The 27,251-nt window shown below is 44.4% G+C and overlaps 1 protein-coding gene across 2 annotated transcripts in view; it reads right to left on the bottom strand.

Annotated features, from left to right (window-relative positions):
• CTCF (CCCTC-binding factor) overlaps positions 1-27,251 on the bottom strand; it is a 445,740-nt gene that overhangs the window by 119,270 nt on the left and 299,219 nt on the right. For both annotated transcript variants that reach the window (XM_073605105.1, XM_073605104.1), the window contains exon 6: positions 18,902-19,051. In XM_073605105.1, coding sequence (XP_073461206.1) covers positions 18,902-19,051 — 150 coding nt within the window. The remainder of the gene's footprint in view (positions 1-18,901; positions 19,052-27,251) is intronic.

Here is a 27,251-nt window from a genome sequence, read left to right as displayed (position 1 = left end):
AATCTTGCAAGGGGATACTCCTTTACTATGCTGATCATCATCTTGGGAGATCTGGGATATTCAGCATGTCCCGGGAACTTGCAGGAAGGATAGTGACAACAGTCTGTGCAGTGCAGAAGATGGGGTTTATTATTTCTCCCACAGGTGTGTTTTTCTAATATAAAAAAAACAAAAAAACAAACAAAAGAGGGCGCAGCCTAGTGCATCATCCCACAGCATTCATTTAAGAGCAACAAGAATAATACTCAAACATGTGAATTAAAATCGCTCATGGAGCTAATCTAGCGATATTAATTCACGAGTTTGCTACTATTATTCTTGTTGATCTTTAATAAATACTGTGGGATAACGCACTAGGCTGGTGCACAATCTTTTGTTTTTTGTAGTGGCTTCAGTCCTAGAGGGCAGCAAGGCTCGAAACATAGTTTCAAATATTTTATTCAAGGTAACATATAACAAGTATCATGAAAAGGACATGGCAATACATGACATTTTAATAATTAAGAATGAAGTTTTACAGGTATTACAAATAGTACAAAACTGGGTAAAAACTTATGGAGAAGGGTCAGTGAGCGATATGTTTCATACAGGAAATGCTTGTGTATAGATCGTTCCTGAGAAAGATAGAAGTATTATCGTTAATTCCAGGAAGAGAATAATTATTAAGAACATGAGGGATCAATTGATCCGGGAAAAAATTGAGACTATTTTCTAAATATGTATGGTGTTTGGGTGTATTACAGGCAAACCTGCAAGGATATATAGATTAATTGAAGACCAGGGCAAGACCGTTCATGACCCTCGCACCCCTAATGGGTTCAAACTGTGCGAGGGGAGACAAAGGGAAATACCTATGATCAGTTTTCATTTGAATTGGTCTGTTTTGTTATGTATTGAATTTACATAATAATTAGGATTGTTGATGTAACCAGGATTTAGTTGAGATTTTGGGGGTTCAGTGTCGTAATTTATCGGGGGAGGGGATGGGGTGAAAGGGATAAACAGAGGTTTGAGTTTAACGTCAGGTAGGGAATTCAAAGTGTAGAGGGAAGGTAGTGTGCCTGGTAGGCTCAACGTGGAATAAGGACAAAGTTAGAAAGAGCCTGATTCAGACCACACGTGTATGTAGCGGGGTATACCTTCGGGGTAAATGTAGATGAGTTAGGGTAAGGTGATGGAGGTGTACGGTAGACATTCCGAGCCTGTTGAAAATAAGCATTCCAATTATTATTAAGTCTATGAGGGGAGTCTGGGTTGGGAATCCAACATCATAGACTTATATTCCTGGAAGTCTCTGAAGTGAATCCAGCAAGCCCAGGTGTTTCCGAATTTTGTGGGCATTTCTTTAGCTTGGTGAATTAGGTCCTCCATTTCCGCTATTTTTTCCACCCGTTTTAGCCATTCAGATAGAGTGGGAGGATTAGTGTTCTTCCAATGTTGTGGGGCACATTGTTTAGCAGCATTAATCAGGTGGAGTGTTAATGATTTTCTGTAATTGGATTGTGGTATGATTGTATGGTGGAGTAGGTATTGAGCAGGGGAAAATTCAAGGGTATAGGTGGTAATGTGGGCTATCGTTTTGTGTATTGTTTCCCAAAATGGTTTTATGTGAGCACATTCCCACCAAATATGGAGGAGAGAGCCCACTTCGGAATTATATCTCCAGCACAACGGAGATGTAGTTGGGTGGAATACATGTAGACGATCGGGCGTGAGGTACCATCTGGAATACAACTTGTAATTGTGCTGTGACATTCATTGAGCCTTTATGTATATGTACATGTATATTCCCCCAGTCTTCTTCAGTGAGGTCGAGGTTGAGTTCGCTTTCCCATTTCTGATTGGTCGGATTAGATTTGTATTCAGTGGGACCAAAAAGTAGAGAGTAGATTGAGATCAAGTGACTTTGAGGGCCGGCAGAGAAACAAAGGGCCTCCAAAGATGTTTGGTTTCTACACCATTGTGAAGTGGGGTTGATGGAAGTTAGGAAGTGTCTTAATTGTAGATATGTAAAGAACGGGATATGTTGATCAGGGAATTTAGAGGGCAGATCCGAGAATGGAATAATAGATCCTTTGTGAAAGAGTTGGTGAGCTCTTAGGGGATGTTTCCCGTTAGCAAAGAGCACATTTTTCTCTGATAGACCCGGTGGGAAGTCAGGATTGCCGGTTAGAGGGGTCATTGGACCTGGGAAGGGTGTTAATTTTAGTGAGTGACATACTTTACGGAAGCTTTCCAAGGTAGGTCCTATCAGGGGGTGGGTGGAGTGTTCTTTAGGGGTGTTCGTGATGCTACACCATGGTACATGTGAGAGAGGGAATAAGGCGTTTGAGTCTTCGAGAGAAATCCAGTCTTTAGAGTGTGTATGTGCCAGTCGATCAATCTGGCGATGTGGCATGCTTCATGGTATTTACGGATATCCGGAAGGCTTAGTCCCCCTTTAAGTTTGGGGAGAGTCATTCTGTCCCAGCTGATTCTGGGGGCTTTGTGGGCCCAAATGAAATGCCTGCACATTCTTTTATAATTTCTAAAAAATGTTAGAGGGAGTTTGATTGGGACAGTCTGTAGAATATATAATATGCGGGGTAATGTGTTTATTTTTAATATGGCTATTCTCCCAAACCAAGAAAACTGTTCAGAAGACCATTTGGCGAGGTCCGTCTTTATAATGTGGAGGATGGGAGTGTAGTTCCTTACATAGAGCTCAGATAGTTTAGAGGGTATTTGAATACCTAAATAGGTAAGGGCATGCTTCTCCCAGCTAAAAGGGAATTTAGTTTGGCATAAAGAGACTGTCGTTAGAGGGAGGGTGATGTTGAGGGCTTTTGATTTGGTGAAGTTTATTATTAAATTGGACAGTGTATGAAAAAGCTCGAAATCTTTAAGGAGGTTAGGTATGGTGATTAATGGGTTAGAGAGGAAGAGAAGAATATCGTCGGCGTAAGCGGCAATTTTGTATTGTTTGTGCATAATATCAATACCCGATATATTTGGGTTATTCTTAATTTTGTGTAACATGGGTTCTAAAGAGATTACAAAAAGGAGGGGAGACAGGGGGCAGCCTTGACGAGTGCCGTTGGAGACGGAGAAGGCGTCCAACAGGCATCCGTTGACCCTTATTCTGGCAGTAGGGGAGTTATATAATGCCAAGATCATTTGGAGGAAGTGTGCAGGGAATCCCATAGCCTGTAATACCGCAATCATATAGTCCCAAGCCACCCTGTCGAACGCCTTCTCCGCGTCCAGAGAGAGAAAAAAAACTTTTGTGGGGGAATTAGAAAGCCAATGGTGTATATTAAGAGCTTTAATGGTATTATCCCTAGCTTCTCTGCCAGGGATAAAACCCACTTGATCTAATGAGATTAGTTTGGGAAGAAAAGGGAGTATGCGATTGGCGAGAATTTTGGCGTACATTTTAATGTCTACGTACAGGAGTGAAATGGGTCTGTAATTAGATACTAATGTTTCGTCTTTTCCTGGTTTGGGTATAAGCGTGATGTGTGCTTCCAGCAGTTCTCTATTAGTTTGTGTCTGGGAAGAAAGAGCATTAAACGTCTTAGCGAGTTGGGGAGTCAGTATATCTTGAAAAGTCTTGTAATAACCCACCGTCAGTCCGTCCGGGCCAGGGCTTTTACCTGGTTTGAGTTGTTTCAGTACTTCTGTAATTTCCTCAGTGCTAATGGGGCAAGCTAAATTAGAGGAGTCCTCTGATGAGATGGTGGAAGGGCAGTGATGTGTTAAGAAGTCTCTAAGGATACTTTGTCGGTCTAGAGTAATTCCTTGCCCTTTGGCGGACGGAAGGTTATAAAGCTCAGAAAAATATTTAATAAACTGGGAGGAGATGTCTCGTGAAGATGCAAAGGAGGCGCCAGACGAGTCTCTAATGGTGTGTATGGTGTGGGATGCTTTTTTGGATTGTAAAGCTCTCGCCAATAATTTGCCTGATTTGTTCCCTAGTTCGTAGAACAGTTTTTGGGTGAGGATGTATTTGCGTTTTAATGATTTGCCTAATGCTTCAAGAAGTTCCTCTCTGGTTTGATTAGGTCTTTAAGGGAACTGGTGGCCAATGAGAGTTTATGAGTTTGTTCTAAGGCATGGATTTTTGCCAAAAGTGCTATGTGAGTCCGCCTTGTTTTGTTTCTGTGTGCAGACAGGGATATAATTTCTCCTCTTATAACGCATTTATGAGCTGCCCAGACGTTGGATTGTTTTGAGTCTGTACTAGTATTTTCTGTGAAAAAGTGCATGAGGCGAGTATTAAGTTTTTGGGTAATATCGATATCTGTCAGAAGTGAGTTGTCCAGACGCCAGATCATCTGTTCGGAGTTAATTGTCGGCATTTCCAGGGATATGGAGACTGGATTGTGATCTGAGAGAATCATAGGGTCGATAGTGGCTTTTGATAGGAGTGGCAGGTCTTTTTGGGAGATAAAGAAATGATCGATTCTCGTATACTTATTATGGGCTGAGGAGTAGAACGTGAAGTCCCTTTCGTTTGGATGTAGTGTTCGCCACGTGTCATGTAATGTCAAGGTTTGGAGACGTTTTTTGATGGTTCTAAGGGCTCTGTATGGCATAGAGGATGATCCAGTGGAAGAGTCTTGTGCGAGAGAGAGAGCTACATTGAAGTCTCCTCCAACAATGAGGATGCCTGAATAGAAATCATTTAGGTGCTGGAGAGTTTCACGGAAGAATGGTACCTGTTTTGTGTTAGGGGCGTATAAGTTCGCCAATGTAATGGGCTTGTTATGTAGTGTCCCTTTGAGGAACAGGTATCTGCCTTTATCGTCTGCTTTAATTTCTGAGATTATTAGAGGGCAATTTTTAGCTATCAGTATTGATACCCCTTTCGTTTTAGATTCATCGTTGGAAGCATGGTATACCGTAGGGTAGTGGTGGTTGGAGAGTTTGGGGAAATTGTCTGAGCGAAAGTGGGTTTCCTGAATAAAAGCTATCTGTACTTTGTTTTGCTTCAGTGTGTGTAATAATTGCGAACGTTTCTCTGTGTGTTTAGTCCACGTATATTCAACAAGCGGAATTTTACTTGGGAGGATATTAGTGGTTTATTATGGCTTTGCGATCCATGGCTTGGAGTGTCTACCGGTGATGTGGGGGAGGTGGCGTGCATGTTAAGTTATTGGTACGTAGGTATTTATTCGATCTGATCAGGTAGAGTAGAGCCGAGAGTGTCTGTCTGTGTACTGTAGCTAAGCTGTGAGAGGGGGGGAGGGAAGGGGGGCAGAGTGTCCACCTCTATAGGAAGAGGAGTATAGGGTACAGTGTGTCGTCAGAGGAAATTGACCTTAACCGGGGTCAAGGTTGAACTGATGAACTGTGTGGGGGTTGGAGAGAGCCTTGCACAGAAGGTATGTCAACAAGAAAATAAATTTGAGTGGTACTGAGTGAACCCGCCCTCACCTGTCGGCGGAGGGTATAGTAGGAGTATCGTGTATGACTAGAAATTTTTCCAGTGAGATTGTATGTATTAGGGAATGTGGGACTGATAAGGCAGAAGGATTTTCTGTAGGAAGTCGTAAGATTTGCATTATGGGAGCGTTTGTGTGGAGGTAAATCCATAAATTAACTATAGCAAAGTGATAAAAGGTGTGGGGAGGTTGAGTGCGTCTTGCACTTAAGTGTACCAGAGTGTGTCAGGGATATTTGTGTTCTGGTAGGAAGCATACAAGCAATTCCGTTTAATTCAGAAATCTTATATATATCTGATCTATTCGATAGCTCAGTAACATGGAACATCAAAGTGTACATATATCGTTAACCATATTATAGTATGAGTATGAAGAATTGCATCTCTAAGAGCAAAAAATGAAACCATCACAGTAAGTCAACTTAGAGAAGGTATAGTCTTAAACCAGTAACCATAAAAATAGAAAAATAAAAACTAAACAAAAGATTCCCATCGCTTTGTAGTCCTGTATCATTTTTGGATCAGGTGATGTTCGTATGCAGGGGTAAGCTTTTAGTTTGTATAGTTATCTAGGATCAGAAGTGATTAAGTAGTCTATCTGATATAGGAGATGGTAGGGATTCAGGTGCCAGATCTACAACCTATTGGCTATATAGATCATCTGAGATCCTATAGGGAGTGCTGTGGTGTCTGCTCTGAAAATTATAGGGAGAGTAGGGAATGTAGTGATCAGACCCTCAGGAGGTGTAAGGCGAGATGTCAGAGGTGAAGATCTTCAGCGTCTCAGGTATCGTATGTGCTGGTGTTATGTAAGTCCCCCATCTGAAAAAGCGTCTTTAAATAGTGAAAAGACGGTGGTGTCTCTGCGCTGCCATTGTTGGTGTGAATCATAATTGGAAGCCTCTCTCCACAAAAGATGTGAAGCAAACTGGCTATCCCGTAGTGAGTACCTTTGAATGGCATAGGAGGTTAGTCGACGCTCCTGAGTGTATAATAGTGGAAGAAGTAGCGCTATGGTCAGGACGTAATAGATCTTGAGGTGTAATAAGGGTGTAAGAGTGTTAGTTGTGTAAGGTGTGAGGAGAATGAAAAAAGTGTGGGGAAGAAAATAAGTCACCTTTGTATTATATACTTAGGGAGGGTACAGGAGGGTCCTCATTGTAGTGTGTTAAGTATGAAGAGTGGGAAGGGTATACTGTGAGGTTTTGAGCAGTAAAGATTGTTAACCCATAGAGGAAGGATGATGGGATTATCTGTTAGTGTGTCAATCTGGTAGGGCAATCAACTAAGATTAATACATCTCTAAGAGTGTGATAGCGTGCCTGTCAAATCTTACCCCATCCAGTACAGTAGCGTGTAACATGAGCTACAGAAGACATTTAGAGTCCGACGCATGTGGAAAGAGCTATATGAGGTTCACTAGGCAATTGAGCACAACAGTATTCAAGCTGACCGCTTATAAGATCCTGGAGTCAGCAACGGGGTGAAGGGAGGAGGGGCAGCTTCAGTTCAGTTATAGTCAGGATAAGGGATTCCTGGTGGGGGATGAGCATTCTGAAGTCCATAGTTGTGTAAGGACAAATAAGGAGTTGTGGGATAACATCCAACAGGGTAACGATCAGTGCTGCTGAGTGTCATGGCTGTGCCTTAGAAGCAAAGCAGTTTCCATTCTCATGTGTCTGCGGGATACAGTTACAGCATGTAGAATGGGTAGAACTGAAGTTAACATAACAAAGAGAAAAAAAAAAAAAGTTCTGGAACTAAGCTAAACTGATCCGTCGGATTAAACTGAACATAGAAGTTAATCTTGTGGATGGTAATTTCAGTATTCCCTTCTGGCTCTTCGAGACTGAGAGTCAGATGGACTCGAGCCGCGGTGAGTAGTATGGCGAGGGTTTCTTCTCCTGTTGCTTGAAGGGGATCTCCGCCCATGGGATCGCGCGTCTTGTGTTTCCATCAATTCTTCTTGTGGCACCAGTTTCCTCGCGGTGGGGTATCGGAACTCTGCGTACCAATTAGGCACATCCATGAAGGAGATGTCCAGTGAATCGCAAAAAGAGGTAAGATCTTCAGGGACTCTTAGCAGGGCTGTGCGACCAAGATGTGTGGCCGAGAGGCAGAACGGGAATTTCCACCTATACTGAATACCTTTGGTACAGTGGACATCCAGTATAGGTTTGAGATCACGGCGATGTTGAAGTGTGATACTGGACAGATCCTGAAAGATCTGGATATTGTGCCCATTGTGTAGCACCTGCTGACGGCTCCTTGCTTGCCTAAGGATTTCTTCTTTGAGTTTGAAATCAACTAAGCAGCAGATTATATCCCTCGGGGGATCTGTATCTCTGCCTTTGGGGCAGAGGGCTCTATGAATTCTCTCCATGGCGAGTGGTGTCAGAGGCGGTCTGCTTAAAAGGTCATTAAACAAGTTGGTTATAGCAGGGGAGAGGTGTTCTGCCGTGACAGTTTCAGGCATACCTCTTATCCGTAGGTTGTGGCGGCGTCCTCTGTTGTCGAGGTCTTCGACATGCCGCTGGATTTCTCTGAGTTGGAGTGTATGCGTATCAATCCTTCTGGTTGCTTTTCGTAGAACTTGATCATGTTTAGCCGCCACTTGTTCAACTTCATGAACCCTGTCAGACAACATGTGTATGTCGATACGTAAGTCAGCAATGGCGGCTGACAGGGTGTCCTTTATGTCAGCAGCTATGGTCCGAAGGTCCTGAATGTTGAGGTGAGGCTGAGCGGAGGCTCCAGTGTTTTCCGGAGGTAGTGAATCTGCAGATGTAGCCAGGGGAGAAGGGTTCAGCTGCTGTGTGTCAGACTGCTGAGGCGAGCTGTGGCGGGAAGGCGCCATGTTATGTCTCTGGGATCGGAACATTTCAGGGATGTTCTGGCTGATTCCTTCAGTGTGCCTTCTCGGGGAGCGAGATCTAGATGTCGATGAGGTTCTAAATGCTGTTCCCATTGTCTGCAGCTATGTTTTCTGAAAAGATTCTCCGCTTTTGAAGTTTAAAGACAGGCGACAGCGGGAGCTCCCAAGTTAAGCAGCCATCTTCTTGCTTGGCCAAGCCACGCCCCTAAGGCTCGAAACATTCCCCAGCGACGTGGTGTCATCTTTTACACCTGTACCAGGTTATCACACTTATGCGCAGGAGACATTTTGTCATTATAAGTGTTTTTCTACCATGACAGTAAATTGTGATTAATATGATGCAGAAGAGTAGTTGGGAAGGGGATGACTTAATAGACATGTCATTAACTTTCTGACCCTAAGAGTCCTCTGGGCAAGCTCTTAGAATGTAAAAGCCATGGTGTTAAATAACCTAGTGTACTTTGCGCAGCACCTTTAAAACCGAAGGATTCTCTAAATACTTAATGACCAAGCCTCTTTCTGAGATTTGTTGTTATTTACAAGTTAAAAACATTTTTTTTTGCTAGAAAATGACTTAGAACCCCAAACATTATATATATATTTTTCTAACAACCTAGAGAATAAAATGGCAGTCGTTGCAATACTTTCTATCACACCGTATTTGAGCAGTCTTACAAACGTACTTTTTTTGGGAAAAAAAAACAAAAAAAAAAAAACTTATTTGGATTAAAGAATAAGACAACAGTAAAATTAGCTTAATTTTTTTTTATATTGTGAAAGATGTTATGCTGAGTAAATTGATACCCAACATGTCATGCTTCAAAATTGCGCCCGCTCGTGGAATGGCGACAAACTTTTACCCTTAAAAATCTCCATAGGCGACGTTTAAAAAATTCTACAGGTTGCATGTTTTGAGTTAGAGGTCTAGGGCTAGAATTATTGCTCTTGCTGCAACACAGTTGTACCGAAGCAGCCACAGTGGGAGGTTCCAGATGATCAGTGCGATTCAGGAGCATCTAATGTTATGGCAAACTGATCTATGAGGTGATCCTGCTCATCCAATCTGGAAAAAATATTACCAAAAAGTGGATTGCCTGCAACTTCTGAATTCATGGCCTTTGCCTACTGTCAGGAACCATAAATCAGACATACAGAAGTGCAGTAAAAATCACACTATTTAATAAAATGGTATAAACAGAGCAAACTTAGTCAAAACCAGAGTTCGGTAACCAGGACAGGAAGTCAGAACAAGCCAGAGAAACAAAAGTCCTGAGATCAGCGAAGTCGGGTGCAGCAAACATGATCAGGAACCAGAAGGGAAGTCAGCCAAGCAAAAGTCTTTTACAGGAAAACAACGCAGAGTCCGGATATGTTGACCAAGCCAAAGGCACTGAAGATCTGATCCAAAGAGTTTATATAACCAGCAGCTCCACCTGACGAGCAGGAAATGAAGACCAGGTAATTCACTGTGGAAGGAAGAGTCTTTGGCAATTAACAGACAGCTGAGTACAGAGCTCTGAGAAGGAAGGGCTGAGCCCAGCCCTGACACTTACTGGTCCCTTCCCCAAGGCTGACTGGTCTCCTAGGACACCATAGCACCATTTCCCTGCTGGGGTGTTAAACCTATGGATCCGGAAGCTACAGCAGCAGACTGACCCGAGACAAAAACTTCATAGGACTATATACAAGTCATCTTTTCACTTCCGGTTGAATGAGAGTGAGGCCTGGAACGCATGCCACTGTGAGGAGACACAGTGACAGAGGGGAAACAAACTGAGACACCGCTCTCCATATACACTGCTGGATTTGCTTGGTGCCGGCTTAAGGGCACCATAACATGCAAGTTCAACCATGCTTTTAACTTTTTTAATAAAATGAAATGACATACTATACCATGATGGCTATCCATGTCTTTATGAGTACTGAACAGAGCAAGAGATACTAATACATTGCTTGGAAAGGCTGATATTGGACCCATCACAAATGGATTGGTTTTCCTTAATGAAGCAAAGGCATTTATTCTTATTACATCTGGTGAGTGGCCATTGCATGAGGTGGTGGTGAAGTCACAAAAAGTGGTGAATTAGGAGCACAATATACTGAAAAGGAACGTCATTGCACAGAAGTGATCACTCACTGAAGACATCCTGTGTACTGTGGTGTTTCTGCATATGTCAAGGACATTTATTTATTTTTTTGCACTATGTAGTACATATGCATGTTGATATGTGATATTTTGTTAATATTGGCACATTGTTTAGTATTAATATTTTTTTGATATTTTTGTAGCACTAGCACTTTAAATAGCTTTTGGTAGCACCTAACGTCATTGCACAGAAGTAATCACCCACTGAGGACATCTAGCAGCAGTGGTATCATACACAGAAGTTAGCGCAATCCACTGTTACATTATATTGATACTCTACCATTTTTGTGTAGGCTTACATGATTGCAGCAAACTAGTATATATATTTTTAGTTTTGCGGCGGTAGCACATCTGGTCAGATTACATCTTTATACTGAGTTGCCAATTCCTTTGTGTAAATTTGCTTTACCCATTGCACTTCGATTGGCACCCTCTCTTGCCATCTTCCCAGTTACTACAGCTGTCTCCCGCCAATGTTCCTACTCCACCTATGCACTGGTGCCCCTTCTGCACGAGACCCCTTTCCTGACTGTGATGAAAAGCATTTTACATGTATCCTTATGCGCATTGCTAATTGTCATTGTTTCAATACATTTTGTAACATGTACTACACTCAGGCTGGCCATACATTATACAATTTTCCTTTAGATTTACCGAAACCATATAATATGAGGTCAAACCTAAAAAGATTTTGTATGCGATCAGGCAAGACACACTCTACATAGTTAAGTTAAATCTAAAGGAAACTGAACAAAATTGTATAACGTATGGTCAGCTTTAGTCTGCACACCCTACTGTGTTTGTTTTTTAATATGAACGAATATGTCATTTTGCAAAGGGCAAGGGGAGTCTGCTCATCACATTAGACTTTACTTTTTAGTGCAAAGTACAATTTATTAAAGCGAAGCTCCACCCAAAAGGGGAAGTTCTGCTTTAAGGATTCGTCCCCCCCCCCCCCCCCCCAGCGGATACCCGATTTTGACATGTACCCTCTCCCACTTCTGCTTCGACAGGTGCGGAAACTCTTCTCTCTCCCTCACCCCCTGCAGTCTTCTGGGACATGTGGCATGTGCCAAAGACTGCATCCACCATTCACGATGCACAGCTCTGCTCGCGCATGCGCCGTGGGCACCCGGCTGTGAAGCCGCAAGCTGTCAAAGCCAGGTGCCCATAGTGAAGATGCCAGCGCCAAGGAAAGAACACAGTGGGTGAGACCGACTGGGGCGAGCACACTGCTGGATCATGGGACAAGTGAGTGGCTGTTTTTTAAAAGTCATCCGCTACAGTGTGTGTGTGTGTGTGTGTGTGTATATATATGTGTGTATATATATATATATATATATATATATATATATATATATATATATATATATATATATATATATATATATATATATATATATCTCGGCAGTACCCATACAGCGGTCCATGTATGTGACACTGTGTGTCTCGATGTCCGCCAGCGACACGCGATCGCGGTACACAGAGGCAGAAAGGGGTTCTGCCTATGTAAATAAGGCAGATCCCCGTTCTGACAGGAGACATCATGGAGATTTGCTGTTCTCAGTGATCGAGAACAGCGATCTTTGTGGCGTTTCAGTGAGCCCAGCCCCACACAACACAGTTAACCCCTTTCCTGCCAGTGTCATTTATACATTGATCAGTGCATTATGTTAGCACTGATCACTGTAATACTGTCAATGGTCCCCAAAAAATGTCACTTGGGGGGCGTGGTCAAGATGGCGACCTAGCAGGACGTGAGGGAAGGGAGCTCCATTATCTGTTTCCAAGGGGTTTACAGACACCCTACCTGCCCCACATTTCTGAGGCTGTGACCGGGCACACACACGAGACACTCTGGGACACAGGAAGAGCAGCGTTCAGCTTTGCAGACGTCACCGCCGGCTGCATCCACGTGGAGTGTCCCGACATCGCTGACCCCTCTGGGAAACGGGAGCTCCCCATCGGACAGGCTCCAATACTAGCCTCTGAGGGCTCCACAGACACCCTGCCTGCCCCATCGAGTCGAACCAGTGTCCGGGCACGTGAGTACCACTCTGGGGTATAGAGATAGCGGCATATTGACTTTCCGGGCACCGCCGCTGGCTGCATCCACGTGGAGCGGCCCGATAAGTAGAGAGAGACAGGCGCTTCTTGCTTTACAGACTCCTCATTCCTTTGATACCCGCTCCTAAAGGCCCTGCACGTGAGTGAGAAATTTAGCACACCTCGCTGCCGGCTGTACCCACATGGGGCATCCTGTTCGGCAGTGAGGACAGGTGCTCAGGGATATACATATACATTGCCCAGTGGATAGGCTGTGACTGATTCCGGGCACGAGAAGAAGGACATCTGGGGCACAGAGGAAACGGCAACCCCCCACAAAACACCGTCGCTGACCCAGGACACACGTGCAGGGACGCGCTTAAACATGGCATCCCAGACGGATCACACAGAGCCATGTGCAGAGTTGTCTCAGTTAGGTACGGACCAGTTCCAAGCATTAATTCAGGCGATCACAGGCTGCCAGACCACCCTTACTACGAAAATTGAGCACATGCAATCCGAAATGGGCCTCATAAGACGAGACATGGACAAATACCAAGACAGGCTGATGGAAGCTGAACGCAGGGTGGGGGACACTGAAGACATGATTCGGGATCACAGTGCCTCCCTTCGTATACTGCAAGTTAAAATGAAAATGCTGGAATCTCGTGCTGAGGACCAAGAAAACAGAAATTGCAGAAATAACCTGCGTCTGGTGGGACTTCCAGAGGGACGAGATCCAGAGGCTTACACGGAGCAATTGCTATGCACCCTCCTTCCTCAGGCACCATTTTCTACCCATTTTGCGGTGGAACGTGCCCATAGGATGTCATCGATTCGAGGCCCGCCCGGAGCGCCGCCACGTACCTTTATTTTTCACATGCTCAACTTTAGAGATCGTGATTTAGTCCTCCGGGAGGCTAGGAAAATAGGGGAACTGAGATCCGAAAATACAAAGATCATGCTATTCCCGGATTACTCGGTTCAAACACAGAGACAGCGGAGGACATTCGACCAGGTCAAGGCCCAATTGCGCACCAGGGGGCTCAAATATAATATGCTGTTCCCAGCGCGACTTAGTGGTGGACGGTGAAACTACAAAATTCTTCACTTCCCCAGAGGATGCGTCCAGCTGGCTTGAGTCCTTGCCACGTAATCACTGATCTTTACATCGGAGAACACCATCAATACCCCTGTACTATACTTGTACTGTCTGGTGGTAAGCAACATACTTTTTTTTTTTTGCAACCTGCTCATTATATAACAACCGATGACCAGTGAAGGTGGCTTACCGGACTTTCCTGGTGACAGGATTTCTTCTTTGCCATTGATGCACTGATGGATGTCACTGCAGAATTGGTAATACCATCCTGCTGAGCAGGCTTAGGCTCAGGGGTTGAGGGGGACATACTATCTTTTGGTCGCCTTGGGACATCTGACTATCTGCTGTTAAAAAGTTACCCCCGCCCCCCTCATGACCTTCTCCTGGATATTGATTTAAACTCCTGGGGTGGGAGGGAGGGAGGTGGGTGTTGAGATGTCGCGGGCTGATGATTACCCTTTTTCTCTTTTTGTCTTCACGCCCCTGATGCCAGAGACTCGAGCATATAAGTGTCACTAATATCTTTATTAGAAATGTACTCCACCTGCAGAGACATTGACCAGATGAAGGGATTGAGGGTGACTTGATTTCTCCCTTGGCTAGGGCTTGAATATAAGCATAAATGTTTAATTTTTGCTGGCTAACCTTATTTTGTTCTTACAGGTTAAAATAGTAACTCTTGTAACTAAGTTTGAACCCTTAGAGTAAAAGTGTAAGTAGATGTTAAACGCTGAAGGGTTGTTCTGTTCCCCCTACAATCAAATGGTTTTTATCTCAGAGATGGCCTGCAGGCAATGTGTAAAGCGGAGTACCTGAATTCCAGTAAGGAGATCGGGTCCTAGGCTTGTCAATCGATGCACACTACTCCCCTAGGAGAATTCTCCTATGTTTAAGTTGGTTTATGTTTGTTATGGGTACTCAGACACCTTGAAGTTCATTTAACGGGTGTGGGGTGGGATGGGAGGGAAGTTCAGTTTTTTTGTTGTTTGTTCTGTTACGGTTTTTTCTTTTCCCCTACATACTTAAATGTATCTCAATGCAGACGGTTTTACTTCAGCAGAAGGCTAGGTTATACATGCCCCCTTCCTGCGGGTTCCTTTTGAAGAATGGGGTGGGTGAGGGATGGGGTGGGTGAGGGATGGGGTGGGTGAGGGGTGGGGTGGGAGGGGATCACCCTTGGGGCCCAGTGATACATGGTTCCCCGTTGATCTTATCTGTCCTCCCGTGATATGGCTCAGATAAGGATCTTGTCCTGGAATGTCAGAGGTCTTAACCATAAAATTAAGCGCTCTCTAGTTTTTGCTTATCTTAAAAAATATAGAGGTTGTTATATGTCATCTATAGCCAGGGAACGTAGGAACGATAAGCTGTTATTGGGGGAAGCTGAAGCCCGGGACCTAGAGACTAGATTTACTCTTACCTCTAATCCTATTATAGCACAAGACATGAAAGTAGCCTATAGGGAGGTAATGTTGCTCAGAGTGGCCAAAGCGAATAAACGCCAACTAGCGCAAACACAGAGAATATTTGAGCAAGGGGAAAAAAAACGGGCAGGCTTCTCGCCTGGCTGGCCAAGGAACAGTCCCCGATCTCCACCATAGTCCACATCCAAAAGAGTGATGGGACTCTAGTATCTGACCCAGTACAAATTAATGCCTGCTTTGCTGACTATTACTCGACTCTATAATCCTCTAGGACACAATATTCCCCTGAAGAACTCTCCAACTTTCTAGATAAGGGAACGTTCCCGGTCCTTACGACTGCAGCGCGAGAGGGCCTAGAGGCCCCAATAACTCTAGAGGAGGTTCAGCGGGCCTTGAGCTCCATGCACACGGGGAAAACCCCGGGAGTGGATGGTCTTCCCCCTGAATTTTACAAACAGTATATGGGTGAGGTAGCCAGCAGGATGCATCTGATGTTTACAGGGACCTTGAAGGCTGCGGAGCTCCCACTGTCTATGGCACAAGCCATTATAGTAGTTATACCAAAACCAGGGAAAGACCCCCCAACTATGTCCATCATATCGATCCATATCCCTGCTTAACTCGGATGCGAAAGTACTAACCAAAATCCTCGCCCAGCGTTTAAACGAAGTCATACTCACCCTTATTCATGAAGACCTGTCAGGTTTTATGCCTGGCAAGGGCATGGACATAAACATCTGCAGGTTGTATGCGGTCCTGGCCTTGGGGAAGGAAGATGTTGAGGACAAAATTGTGGCCTCTCTGGACGCAGAGGAGGCCTTCGACTCTGTGGAGTGGGGCTATCTCTGGGAGGTCCTCCACAGATTCGGGTTTGGTCCAGTCTTCATCTCCTGGGTCAGGATGGTGTACAAGGCCCCGACGGCCAGAATACGCACAGGTACTGTACTCTCTCCGACATTCCCCTTGTGCAGAGGAACCAGACAGGGGTGCCCTCTCTCGCCGGGACTTTTTGCCCTAGCGATTGAACCCATGGCCACCCTCCTTCGGGCTACGCCTGAAATCCGAGGGATTACAAGAGGACCCGTACAAGAAAAGGTGTCGTATGCTGACGACACCTTATTGTACCCTAGAGATGATGGTACTTATCTACAGGCAGCCTCTCAGTGATCAATAGCTTCGGGAAGTTCTCTGGCATATGTATAAATTGGGAAAAGTCTGTCCTCTTCCCTCTTCATGATAGATCCACCTCCTTGCAGACGGACAGCCAGCTTAGTAGGGTTTCCCAGTTTAGATATGTAGGTGTAGAAATCCATCGTGATTTAAAAAAATACATAACCATTAACCTAAACCCAGTGGTCAATCACTTATCTCAATGATGCACCACATGGAAATCTTTACCCCTAACGCCAGTAGGCCGAGTTAACTTAATTAAAATGTCGATATTACCCAAATTTACTTATTTATTCCGACAAACCCCGGTCCCTATACCAATAACCTTCTTTAAACACCTTGACAGTATCATTACCTCATTTATTTAGAATGGGAAGTCTCCTAGAATAGCTAGATCAACTTTACAACTACCGGGCACATTGGGGGGGCCTGGCCTTGCCCTGTTTCTTGAAATATTATTGGGCGGCGGTCCTAGTAACTGTAAAATGGTGGTTCTCTGAGGACCCATCTAATCCCGCTTTCACCACAGAAGCAGCACTGATTGGTTCATATGCGGAGCTGGGGAATCTGGTGTATAGAGGCCCTAAGTCCAATCTCCATGTAACTCTCCCCATGAAAACGACCCTTAAGGTATGGGATATAGTTCAAAAACAGCTCATGGGGCCCAGGGATTGGTCCCCAGCAACACCCTTGTGGGGCAACCCTCGTTTGCCTCATTTTCGTTCCATCCCTGATCCGAACGTGTGGGCTAGATATGGGGTCACGACCCTTGGGGATATAGTATCCCAGGGACAATTAATTTCCTTTGATGCCTTGAAAAGTAATAAAGATCTCCCCAATCCCATGTTTTTTAGGTTCCTTCAAATACGCCACGCTTTCAGGTCCCAATTCCCTGGTTCGCTGACACTAGAGGGGTCACTTGTGGAGGCTACGCTTAAATCCTCAGACAAAGGGAAAACATTGTCCACACTCTACAATAAGTTTGCGTCCCTTGACACGTCTAAAGTCTCCCAGCTATGCGAGTTGTGGCGAGGGGATGTTCCAGAGCTGACGGATGAGGATTGGGAAGAGGGAATTCAACAATTCTTACCCCTTACAATATCAGCTAGAGATAGGTTCATGCAATTGAAGTTTCTCCATTGGGCATACTACTCTCCAATACGCTTAGCTAGAATCTACCCTGATAGATCGGCGAGATGCGCTAGATGTGGCTCAGATAATGCAGATTTTTTCCATGTGGTCTGGTCCTGCCCTGGAGTGGAGGACTTTTGGAAAAACATACTGGCCGATATTAATACTATTGGGAAAATGAAGATCCCCTACAGCTCGATCCCTCTCTTGCTAGGTATATGTGACTTTCTTGAGGTCTCATGGGGGAAAAATTGTTTGTCTTCTACACCACACTATATGCAAGGAAAGCAATCCTATTGCAATGGAATCAATCTCAACCACCCACCAGACGGCTCTGGCAGTCCTTAGTAAATAAGGCATTGCCATTATATAAAATGACATACATGGGAAGAAATTGCCCCAATAAATTTGGGAAAATTTGGGCGGCGTGGGTAAAGGCAAAGCATCTAACTATTGACTGAGAGGTGTGGACTGATGTCCACTGTACCCGACACTAATCCCCTTCCCACCAACAAAATTCTCTAGGTCTCTTTTTGTGAATGCGAGATAGGAGTGGTTCTCCCGGGGGTGGTCTATGAGACCACCCACACCTATACCTTAGTTGAGTGACATATGGAGTATATTTGTAACATCTTTTTGAAATCTGACGCAAAGTTCATGTTCATGTATTGCTGCTCTTGCTGTTAAATCTCTGTATCTTTTAAGAAAGGTAAAACTACTCTGTAAAGATGTCTATACCGCTGCTTAAACCGATATAGCTTGTTTGTTTTGTAAAAACCTAAATAAACTTTTTTGTTAAAAAAAATGAATAAATAATGTCACTTAGGGTCACATTTGTCCGCCACAATGTCGCAGTCTTGCTAAAAATCGCAGAATGCCGCCATTACCAGTAAAAACAATAAAAGTCTATAAAACTTTCCCATAGTTTGTAGACACGATAACTTTTGCGCAAACCAATCAATATACACATTGATTTAATTTTTTTTTTTTTAACCAAAAAATACGTAGAATATAAACTGACCTAAACTGATGAATTTTTAAAAAAAATTTTGGGATATGCATTATAGTAGAACGTAAAATATATTGGGTTTTTTTTTTTCTAAATTGTTGGTCTTTTTTGTCTATAGCGCAAAAAATAAAAACCGCAGAGGTTATCAAATACCACCAAAGAAAGCTCTATTTGTGGGGAAAAAAATGACATCAATTTTGTTTGGGTACAGCGTCGCACAATTGTCAGTTAAAGCAATGCAGTGCCGTATCGCAAAAAATGGCCTGGTCATTAAGGGGTTAAAACCTTCTGGGGCTGAAGTGGTTAAATACAGAGCTGCAATAAATTGTGTATTTTATATCTGCCTAGAGTTCAGCTTTAAACAAAAAAAAAAAAAAAAAAAAACACTGTGTTCTAAAATATTTATAAAAACTGTCAGTCTTTAACTAGACATTATATAATAAATATTTTAAAAAACTATTTGCATAAGCTTTTTTGTTTAGCAAACTACGCATACATTTGATAAGTAATTCAATCCATGAAAATGGAAAAACACAAAATCCTCAAAAACAAGATCATTAGAGTATTACTCACCTAAATCACTTTTTCTTGCAATAACTGTATCACAATGAGGACAGTGAAATTTGGCTACATTCTCAGTATGTTTCTGCAATATATGCATTTTCATTGTTCCACTCTGCGTAAAGCGAGCATGACAAATGTAGCATTCATATGGCTTCTCACCTGGGTAAATACATAAATAAATGGTAGTAAAAATGGGTCGAGAATCATTACTATTGGTATCACTTACAAATCTTAGACAAACCTTTGAAGCAGCTAGTGACTCCTGGGACCAATTCTATTTAATCATGTAAAACCCAGGCCAATTGTGACATTTCTCACATACTGCACATGTAAAAATCTGTATTTTTTTACTTCAAAATTTTAGAACCCCTAAACATACCCCTATATATTTTCTGAAAGTGAAGGTCCTGGAGAACAAAATAATGACTGCTGCAATTTTATCATATCATACGATATTTGTGCGGGTGTTTATTAAATACAAAATTTTCAGGGAAACATACGCTTTAATGAATTTTAATGCACACACACTACCACTTTTTTTGGTTAGCTGTTACATCGAGTAAATAGAGACCTTAGGCCCCTTTCACACGATCGAACCGTTCAGGTCCGCCTGTCATTTTTGACGGCAGGCCTGAACGGGCGCTCCATGTTAGCCTATGGAGCGACGGATGTCAGTGGAGACATGTCAGCTGACATCCGACCCAGTCCGATCCGCTAAAAGCAGACGGATGGCCCTACGTCCAGATCCGTCGCTGGCGGATCGGGTGAGATCTGACGAAAACGGACATGCTGTCCGTTTTCATCCGATCCCTCTATAGGCAGCAGCGGCACCTGACAAGCCCCTCCCAGCGAGCAGAGAGGGATCTGTCATCCGCCGGCTCAGCGGAGATCAACGGAATATATATATATATATATACACATATATACATACACACACACATATATATATATATATATATATATACACACACATACACACACACCAGGTGGGTTACCCTCTTCTCTTTCAATCCTTGTTCAATCAAGGCACCGTCAAGGTGGACTCCCAACCTTCCACCATAAATAGATAGGAAAAATACGTGGAACGATGCTTTGATGCAAGCAAAAAGTGTCCTTTTACTGAAAATCTTTCATTACATGGTTTAAATACAAACAAGCCACTGTACAGTTCCGAGCGCAATTCGCTCTTCGTCAGGCTTCTGAGAAGCCTGACGAAGAGCGAATTGCGCTCGGAACTGTACAGTGGCTTGTTTGTATTTAAACCATGTAATGAAAGATTTTCAGTAAAAGGACACTTTTTGCATAAAAGCATCGTTCCACGTATTTTTCCTATAATATATATATATATATATATATAGTTAGTGTGTGTGTGTGTGTGTGTATGTATGTATATACACACACACACATTATATATATATATACATATATATATATATATATATATATATATTCCGTTGATCATCCGCCGGCTCAGCGGAGATCTGCGGAATTATATATATATATATATATATATATATATATATATACACATACACACACATATATATATATATATACACACACACACACGGGGTGTACTCATTTATGCTGAACACTGTACATATATATATATATATATATATATATATATAAAAAAATTCCAGAGAATAAAATGGCAGTTGTTGCAATACTTTGTCACACAGTATATGTGCAGCGGTCTCTAGCGCAATTTTTTGGGGAAAATATATACTTTTCTTTTAAAACTTTTCTTATTGGGGGGCGTGACCAAGATGGCTACCTGAGAGGACGCAGGTACCAGAGCTCTGCTGGATATGATCTAAAATATCCTGCTCCTGACTAATTTACTGCCATTAAACTTCCCTAGTCCAAGTCCGGATGCCATACAGGACGAGACACAAGGGAAAAAGGCTTCGTTTTCCTCAGACGGAGGAAGCTATATCGCCGAAAGTGCCTATACACGTGGCGGGAGGAGTTCGCAATATGGCGTCGCAAACGGCTGTGGAGGAGCTTACGGCAGAGAGCCAGCTGGGATTCCAGGAGGTGATGGCGGCGATTGCCTCTTGTCAGGCGGCACTAACCAACAAGATCGAGGCGGTGCAGCTGGATGTCGGCCTGATACGACAGGAAATCGATAAGCTCCGCTCGAGGGTATCGGAGACGGAACAGAGAATCAGCCAGACCGAAGATGCTGTGGGAGAGCACACGGTCTCCATCCGCACCCTCCAAACAAAGGTCCGAGCTCTGGAATATAGGGTCGACGATGCAGAGAATCGGAATAGGAGGAACAACCTCCGGATTGTCGGTATGCCAGAGGGAGTGGAGGGAAAAAACCCGACGGTGTTCATGGAGGAGCTCCTGCGAGCCAGACGCTCACTTCTCCCCCTATTTCACGGTAGAGAGAGCTCATCGGATCCCTCCGGTTCCTGGCCCGCCTGGTTCAAACCCCCCGCACACTGATCTTTCGTCTGCTGAACTTCAGAGATTGAGATGAGGTTCTTCGGGCAGCTAGAAGAGCGGGTGAGGTTAAGTATCAGAATGGCAAGCTGTTGTTCTTCCCGGACTATTCTCTCGAGACTCAGAAGCTAAGAAGATCCTTTGATCAGGTTAAGATGGGGCTTCGGGCAAGAAATATAAAGTATAGTATTCTCTTTCCAGCTAAATTGAGGGTACAGGATGGAGAGGCGGTGAAATTTTTCACATCACCTCGTGAAGCAGCTGCCTGGTTGGAGTCCCTGCCTCCCGTCTGTTGAAGGGGGTAAGGAGTAAAGGAGCATCATCCGCATCAGCGAAACCTATGTGGTCAGTTTCGGTTTTTTTTTGTTATTTTATTTGACCTTCTTTTACACTGAACGATAATAGCTGATGGCCATTATGTGCACTATATGTGTCTTCCTGCTACTGCTGACACTCCTATTGATTGGCTGCTATGAAATGGCGGCATACACTGGTTCTACTCCCTCATTGCACCTGTACTGTTCACGGATGGGACAATATGGAAGTCTTTGCTGACGCTGAAGGATGGGATGGGCGGAAAGCCTGGACTGGTATGCACTGCATGAATCTGAAATTCCCTGCAGGTCTGACAGCGGACACCCGGACTTAAATAGTGTTGGGCAGTGGTACTATCATACGGGTAGCGTGAGGCAACACTTGGAGGCTGAATGCTCGGGTGCTAGTAAGGGCGTCCTGAGACAGATATACCCACCTCCCCACTGACCCTGCATTACCACCGAGGGAAGCGAGGCTGGGTTACTTAGACTAGATGGTACTAGCTGAGTTCCCCCGTACAGCCTCATGGAAAGGAACGATGAGCAGGATATGCACGGTAAAGAGGGTTAATAGACCAGATATTTTGAGACTGGCCCTTGTTTTCGACTGAGGTCGCATTTATGATAGAACTTTTCTTTCCTTGTTTTTTCTTTTTGTTTTCTTTGCAACTAAGAACTGTACCCCTGGGGTAACCAGGAGATCAATATCAGCATAGTCAACCAGCATCTCTAAGGTGACTTTTGAACGTTCTCGGTCTTCAATTCACGCCCTTTGAACAGTTCTACTAGTTGGGGTTCAGGGGAAAATATGCATCGCCGTTTTTGGGGGATGCGGGGAGGGGGGCATGTTTGTCTGCAGTTGCAGATATGGGGGTTTTTACTGTTAATTTTTCTTTTGGAGTCGCTTTATTATTGCCACGAACATGAATATACCTGTATGCACTTTCTTTGTTACATCTCTGTTTCTACTAGATTGCAATACACGCCATGGCGTTGTGCCCGACCGGTGGTTTTTCTGGCTCGGGTCTCTGCCGGATGGACTTGGTTGGCAGGGGGAAGAGACATGCGGACCCTGGCAACAAATATATCACATGAGTCATAATGTCTAACATTACAATTATCTCTTGGAATGTGAGAGGATTGAACTCGGCTGTAAAAAGGGCCTTGGTCTTTAATTTTCTGAAAAAAAATCTCCCGCACATATACATCTTTCAGGAGACGCACCTGATTGGATCCAGGATTCTTGGTCTCCGTAGAGCATGGGTCAGAGCCCAGTATCATTCTACCTACTCCAATTACGCCAGGGGGGTTAGTGTTCTGGTCCGCAGGTCTCTTCCCTTTCAGCTCATTGATATACGTACAGATCCTGGGGGCAGATATGTGAATTTACATGCACAAGTTTATGATAAGAAGATGGTAATAGTAGGTTTATATCTTCCCCCCCCCCCCCCCGGCCAATGCCCACATACTATATGACATTATGCAGACTGTATTAGGATATGGTACAGGAGAGGTTTTTGTATTGGGGGATTTTAATTTGGTGCCCTCCCGGGACATGGACAGACTGCATCCCGGGCCCGGCTCCTCCTCTGAGCTGCAGACCTGGGCGGACACTTTTGCTCTGACGGATGTTTGGCGCCACTTTCATCCGTCAGAGAGGGAGTACACCTGTCACTCCACGTCATATCGCTCCCTTTCCCGTATAGACCTGGCCTTTGTGTCTACTGATGCTTTGCGCTGGACGAGAGAGGTCAGACATTTAGTGAGGGGAATCTCTGATCATGCTCCATTACAACTAAATTTATCACTGGCTGAATCCAGGGGTCTGAGGTTGTGGCATCTGTCTGGTTTCTGGGCGACGGATGAGAGATTGCAGGAGGATATTACGAAGGCCATCTGTAGTTTTTGGCACGCTAATGAGGGTTCCTCAAATGATATAATTCTATGGGACACCTTTAAGGCCCGGATAAGAGGAGATTACATTTCTCGCATCGCATCCTTGCAGAGAGAGGCTTCTAGAACCTTGGAGCGGTTGGAGGCTGAGGTGGCCGAGTTGGAGAAGGCGTATATTGCATCTCCTAGTGCGGAAAACCATGACTCATGGCAGGGTGCATTGAGGGACCTACAATTACATAATGCTGAACAAACTAAAAAGTCCATGTTATACTCCAAGCAAAAAGTTTTTGAGTTTGGCAATAAAAATGGAAAGCTTTTGGCTTGGCTGGCTAGGGGGACGAGGGGCTCCACACATATTGCAGGCATACGAGACGCCCAGGGGGTGTTGGTATCATCTCCTGAGGATATCAGCTCTAGTTTTTGCAGATTTTTTTTCCAAAATCTGTACACGTCATGGGCATGTACTACACCAGTGGAACTGGAGGATTATTTGGATAGAATTCCATTCCCGGCACTGTCTGCGGCCCACAGGGAGTCTCTGGAGGAGGATATTACCTTGGAGGAGGTTCAGGCAGCCATGGGATGCTTGCAGGGTGGGAAGACTCCGGGGGTGGACGGTCTTCCTACTGAGTTCTACACCCAGCATATGGAGCTCCTGGCTCCTAGGTTAAAAAAACTGTTATCTGGGCTTGGGGAGGGGGGACAGTTGCCTGAGTCTATGGATGAGGCTGTTATAGTCCTCATCCCAAAATCGGGCAAGGACCCACAGGAATGTGCGTCCTATAGACCCATATCTCTTATTAATGTGGATGCCAAGGTTCTGGCAAAAATCTTGGCCACCCGTCTATCTACAGTCATATCCACATTGATACACAGTGACCAAACTGGTTTTATGCCTGGTAAGGGCACTGATATAAATATCAGGCGCCTTTTTATCAATTTGTCCCGCACACATGACAATGCGGGCAGTAGGGTGATCGTCTCTTTGGACGCTGAAAAGGCGTTTGACTCTGTGGAGTGGGAATACCTTTGGGGGGTGCTGAAACACTTTGGTTTCGGGCCCGTTTTCATACGCTGGATTCGGATGCTATATCGGGCTCCGAAGGCCAGGGTACGTGTAAACAACAGAGTCTCGGAGCTCTTCCCACTCCACAGAGGAACTCGTCAGGGATGCCCGCTGTCCCCGAGCCTTTTTGCTCTGGCAATAGAGCCGTTGGCAATAATTATTAGAGAGTCTTGAGCAGTTCATGGGTTATGGATTGGCTGTTTAGAAGAGAAAATATCTCTCTATGCGGACGATGCCCTCCTTTATCTGCAGGATGCCGGCCCCTCCTTGGACGCCGCCCTGGAACTCTTTGACAACTTTGGTACTTTCTCAGGTATTAGAATTAATTGGTCCAAATCACTCCTTTTCCCGCTGGATAGCCAACCCACTGCCGGAACAGGGCCTTCATCTTTAAAATGGGTCACTGAATTTAAATACCTTGGGATTAGGGTGGTTAGAGATACAGCTCAATATTATAACCAAAATGTACTCCCACTGCTGCGCCTTATCAGAGAAAAATGCCATTCGTGGTCTGCCCTTGCCCTAAACCTAATAGGTTGCATTAATATTCTTAAGATGATAATCCTCCCCAAGGTTACATACTTTTTTAGGAATAGCCCCACATGGATACCAGTGTCATTCTTCCGTGAGGTGGAACGGTGTATAATTTCTTTTATTTGGCATGGTTCGGTTCCCCGTCTAGCAAAATCTACGTTGTACTTACCAACTAATTTGGGGGGGCTGGCTCTCCCGGATCTGCGGGTATATTATTGGGCATCGATGCTGGTTACAGTCTATTGGTGGTTCGAGGGTAAGCGCTCTAATGCGGCGGTGTGCTTGGAGGCAGCGTGCCTGGGCTCCCTGCAGGCCTTACAAAATCTAGCATACAGGGGACTAGGGGCTCATGGGGACCTACCTGCTCCAACAGTGGCAACGGTGCGAGTGTGGGGCGTGGCGAGACGTAGATTTTTTCAGAGGGAGCGCTGGTCGCCAGTGCAGCCGTTATGGGGTAACCCTAACTTGCCCCATTTTAGAACCATTCCTGACCCACAGATATGGGCAAGACATGGCATCAAGACCTTAAGGGATATTATGCCAACGGGTGTGTTGCTCTCCTTTGCCCAACTTCGTAGATCATATGAATTACCGGGTTGGATGTATTTTCGCTATATCCAGCTTGACCATGTGGCCAAGGCTCAATTCCCAAACCCTCCGGTTTTGCAATTTGATCCTGTGGAAGATCTTTTGTCTTGCAGTGATCTGAAGAAGGCTCTCTCTGCACTCTATGGTACACTACTGAATACTGACTCCCCCAAAATGGATAGGCTGTGGAGACTGTGGAAGAGGGATATTCCCACATTGGAGAGGGAGGATTGGGATGAATGTCTGGAGTCAGGTCCCAGGTTGGTGGTTGCAGCAGGGGACAAATTGACACAAATAAAATTTCTCCATAGAGTCTACTTTACCCCAGTGCGCTTGTCCAAAATGTACTCTGACAGAGACCCTCACTGTTCTAGGTGCAGGATGCATTTGGGTACATTTATGCACATGTTCTGGGAGTGTCCAGCTCTTACAAAATTCTGGTCAGAAATTTATGAACAACTTAATGTTAGGCTGGAGCTGGAGGTCCCAAGAACACCGGAGTTGGCCCTGCTGGGCATTCATGAGGATGAGCAGAGGCCACATCATAGTAAACTCCTGATCTCCTATCTTTTCTTTTATGCCAGGAAGGAGATTCTTTGTAGATGGTCCTCCTCACCCCCCCCCCCCCAATATATCGACGTGGGAAGAAAAGGTCAATGCGGCCCTACCCCTATACAAATTGACCTATATTAACAGGGGATGCCCTTGGAAGTTTGAGAAAGTGTGGGCATCCTGGATAAATTAGTAACCAAAGTTGGAGGCACAGAAGTTTTCTCCCTCCCGGCCGGGTGGATAAAGGGTATTACTGATAAGGTGTATGGGTGTGGTTGGCTTGGTTCTCCGCCCCCCCTTTTTTCCCCCCCTGACCTGTGTCCCCCTCCTTTTCCTTTCCTCCCCCCCCCCTTCATTTTTTTTTTTTTTCCTCCTCGTCCCCCCCCCTCCTTCTCCCACCCCCATGGGTCAAATTTACTAATTTCTTTTGATTTTTACTTTCCTATACATCCATTATCACGTGACCAGTGGCTGCAGATACCATATACTGACGTGTAATACACATGTTGTTTTGTAGTGTAATGATAAGTATAAGTAGTATGGATGGTGGCCAAGTGACACAAGATGCAACTCAGCTGTTGTATTGTACTGTGATTATATACGCCTGTACTTGTGTATTCAATTTGTATGAACTACTATTGTTTTCAATAAAGCACTACTGATTGTTAAAAAAAAAAAAAAACTTCTTATTAAAAATAAGACAACAGTAAAGTTAGCCCAATTTTTTTATATTGTGCAAGATAATGTTATGCCGAGTAAATCGATGTGTCATGCTTCAAAATTGCGCCCATTGGTGGAATGGCGGCAAACTTTTACCCTTAAAAATCCCCATAGGCAACGTTTAAAAAAATTCTACAGGTTACCAGTTTTAAATTACATAGAAGGTCTAATGCTAGAATTATTGCTCTCGCGTTTGCGCTGCGATAACTCACATGTGTGGCTTGAACACAGTTTT

Source organism: Aquarana catesbeiana, linkage group LG11, assembly GCF_042186555.1.
Source record: "Aquarana catesbeiana isolate 2022-GZ linkage group LG11, ASM4218655v1, whole genome shotgun sequence".
NCBI lineage: Eukaryota > Metazoa > Chordata > Amphibia > Anura > Ranidae > Aquarana > Aquarana catesbeiana.
Note: the sequence above shows the minus strand (reverse complement) of the source record. Positions and strands in the feature narration are given on the sequence as shown.